The sequence below is a fragment of the Bactrocera neohumeralis genome, unplaced genomic scaffold (assembly GCF_024586455.1).
Source record: "Bactrocera neohumeralis isolate Rockhampton unplaced genomic scaffold, APGP_CSIRO_Bneo_wtdbg2-racon-allhic-juicebox.fasta_v2 cluster09, whole genome shotgun sequence".
NCBI lineage: Eukaryota > Metazoa > Arthropoda > Insecta > Diptera > Tephritidae > Bactrocera > Bactrocera neohumeralis.
The window spans coordinates 35,664,076-35,667,366 of NW_026089622.1; the positions used below are offsets into that span (position 1 = coordinate 35,664,076).

The 3,291-nt window shown below is 34.7% G+C and overlaps 1 protein-coding gene across 1 annotated transcript in view; it reads left to right on the forward strand.

Annotated features, from left to right (window-relative positions):
* Window positions 1-1,973, forward strand: part of LOC126764251 (ubiquitin-conjugating enzyme E2 G1-like) — an 88,283-nt gene extending 86,310 nt beyond the window's left edge. Inside the window, exon 2 of the mRNA XM_050482060.1 lies at window positions 1,383-1,973. Within this exon, the coding sequence (XP_050338017.1) occupies window positions 1,447-1,665 (219 nt within the window). The 5' untranslated portion in view covers window positions 1,383-1,446 and the 3' untranslated portion in view covers window positions 1,666-1,973. The remainder of the gene's footprint in view (window positions 1-1,382) is intronic.
* Window positions 1,974-3,291: the final 1,318 nt, after the last annotated feature.

Sequence of the window (3,291 nt, forward strand, 5' to 3'; positions counted from 1 at the left end):
GTACACTCACAATGTAATAATCTGAATAACAATGAAAAATATTAATTTTTACTCGAATACTCTTCAGTATTTGAATTTTTCTTATATCTTTTGGCTTATATCTTTCTTAAAAATAGTGATAGAACTTAAAGATGCACTTTTCTAGCTTTGATCGCTGCAAAATCACATATCATATCATTGTAATTTAAAGTTGAAGCAGTTTCACATTCTATTGAGAGAATCGCAAGGTTGGTCAGTCTACTCTGACTCATGGTCGATCTCTAGTAAGATTTGATCAATTTAAGTTTGCTAAAAGATCTTTCACAAGATGCAACTGATACAGGTATACTGAGTAGTATTCTTAAAGCTGTCGCTAACGTCTTGTAGGCTTCCAGTCCCATTGAAGAAATGTATAACAAAACTTTTTCTGGCGAAAATCCAATTTGTTCTTCGTTTTTCTTCGCTCTCCTTAATAAAAGTAGGATGTCTTGGATGTCACTGTATAAATCTTCGTTATCCAAGTCATCTGGATAGGATTCGGCAAGTTGCTGGCATTTTTCTTTAATTTCGACGAGTTTGTCATTGTATGAGTCTCTGGTTAGTTCTATAATTTGTTCAAAATCACAAAGAAAACCAAAACGGTCATTAAGCTTTTCCAAATTTGTGAAACGGGTGGATATTTCCATTGATAGCTTATCCAGAATTTCGATCATACAGCGACGCATTTCTTCTTCTGAATTTAAACCAGCATCTTTAGATATTTCCCCAGACATATTTCGCTTCTTCCGAATTCTCTTGATAATAGTAACACCCCACTGCTCGCACTAATTTTTGGCTTTGACTTCTAGTTCCTAAATTTTATATACTTAATATCGAAGATATTTTGTAAAAATTCACTTTTGTTCGAACCACCTAATGAAACTTGTAGGTAGGTAGATAAAGGGGGCGGCAAAACATCCTTGGCCCCGGGCGCCCGAAGTTGTAGCTACGCCACTGAACGAACATGAAAACAGATAAATCAACCGTGCGAAGTGATAGGAACATACCAAAGTTCATATATTTTCATACGAAATATATGGGGTCTAGCCAAGCACCATTGGTGCACTAAGGTGTAATATTATAATATCCTTTTTTCGTCCTTTTCGATACGATATCCTTGAATTTTTTTTCTGAATTCTATAGACAATAAAATTCTAGGAAGCTACCTGGAAGCGCAAGTCGTTTGCTACACTCTAAATATATTTAAATAACATTTAAAAACAAAATATGCCTGGCCAGACCCGAGGGTCTCGATGAGGGTTAACAATACGAAATTTGTTTTCTTTAAGTTTTTATTGTTATTCACTTATACTGTACAGGTGCTTAAGTCAAGAAATACTATACTTACTTTATTTTATTTGCAGTGAAGGAGGTTTCTTTAAAGCGCATTTGTATTTTCCGAAAGAGTACCCCTTACGTCCTCCACGAATGAAGTTCGTGACAGAAATTTGGCATCCTAACATTGAAAAGAACGGAGATGTATGTAACGTTGAAACGATAATGATATCTGTGATATCAATGCTGGCTGATCCAAACGATGGATCTCCAGCTAATGTTGATGCTGCTAAGGAGTGGAGAGAGTCGTATCCGGATTTTAAAAGAAAAGTAGCTAGATGCGTAAGGAAAAGCCAAGAGGAATGTTCATAGAGATTTGCAGTTTTTTTTTATTTATAAACAATTTGGTACATTAAAATCAATTATTTTATTTTTGTCACTTAAATAGATAATATCTCTTTAGTGACGTCATTTGCAAAATTAAAAAACTGTCTACATTTTTAAATCGTTTTATTTGATATTATGTGGTTTAAATGAGTCGTTATTGGAAAATTGGCACACAAAAGCTTAGTAGTTATAAAGTAATAATTTTGATGTGCAAGAAAACATAAATAATTTATATAAAGCATTTAACAATAAATTTCTATCAACTGAAATATAAATCTTTAAATTGTAAATAGTTATAATAGTATGTCATTATTTTTACTTTTCAAATTACAATTGACTCTTATTACTTAAAACATCATTTGTTTACATATTTGATGTATTCCGGTGGTCTGTGGTGATAATGTTCGTACGCGTTTAAGAGCATGAGTCACCATTATACACCCTGCGTTCAAAAAATAACGTTTTCTTTTTCCAAAATGGAGGTAGCGTTTATTGGAAAAAAATGCTGTAATTATAGGAAATACGTTCCTTTGTTATAGCTGACATTTATTCAATTGTTGCTCTAATCTCCCGCGATATTTACACTCTGTCAAGAAAGTATCGGGAATAATTAATTTCCCCCTCTCATCTCCCGCTTATGTGGAATACAGGTAAATTTTTTTTTCTGTGTTGCAAACGGTAACATTTTTATCTGTGTTGAGATTGGGTGAAAATGTCCTATGGTGTCAAATGAAAAGTGAAATTTTGACGTTTGCAATTCAAACCAAACGCATTTGCGTTTTTGTCTAGGTAATTAAATTATAAAATATATCCGCAAACTTAATAAAATTAAAAGCACGAAGATTGATTTGTTAATTACAATATTAATGAGACTATACAAATTCATAAATTTAGGTGCTACTTCGGACTGAGTAGGCAATTGAGAAGTTAAGCAGCTGCGTTGGCTAGGTCATGTCGTCCGTATGGATGAAAACACTCCAGCTCTGAAAGTACTCGACGCAGTACCCGCCGGGGAATCCAGAGGAAGACCTTCCAATCCGTTGGAGAAGGACCTGGCTGCAATTGGTGTCTCGAATTGGCGCCAAAATGCTAAAAGAAGATACGATTGGCGCGCTGTTGCTAACTCGGCTATAACCGCGTAAGCAGTATCGGCACCATTAAACAAGAAGAAAAATGGGCAATAAAGGTTTAATCAAAAACTTCCATATTTATGGCGCGTAGGCTCGATTCTATGCAGAATTATAACAGTCATTGGATGAAGCAGAATATCATTTCCTCGTTTTGTTTTCATAGTTTTTTCTCTGAGAAAAATATTTATTTGTAATACCTAAATTCAATCGAATAGATATATCAAACGAAAAATATGGTGTCCATATGTCTGTCCGGCATTCTGATGTTCATACAAGCAATAAAAAAGTCATTAGTAATTAATTTGACTGTAGCGAAGGAGCAGCAGGGCTGCATATGAATGGATATTAAAATTGGATAATGTGTGTGTGGCATGTACCGCGACCTAAGGTCTATTGTGCCCTCTCCTCAGTCACAGAGAATCCAGGCCCAGTAGACTCCTCCTCGGTGCTATTAAGGCAATTTGATCCCTATTCGAATACA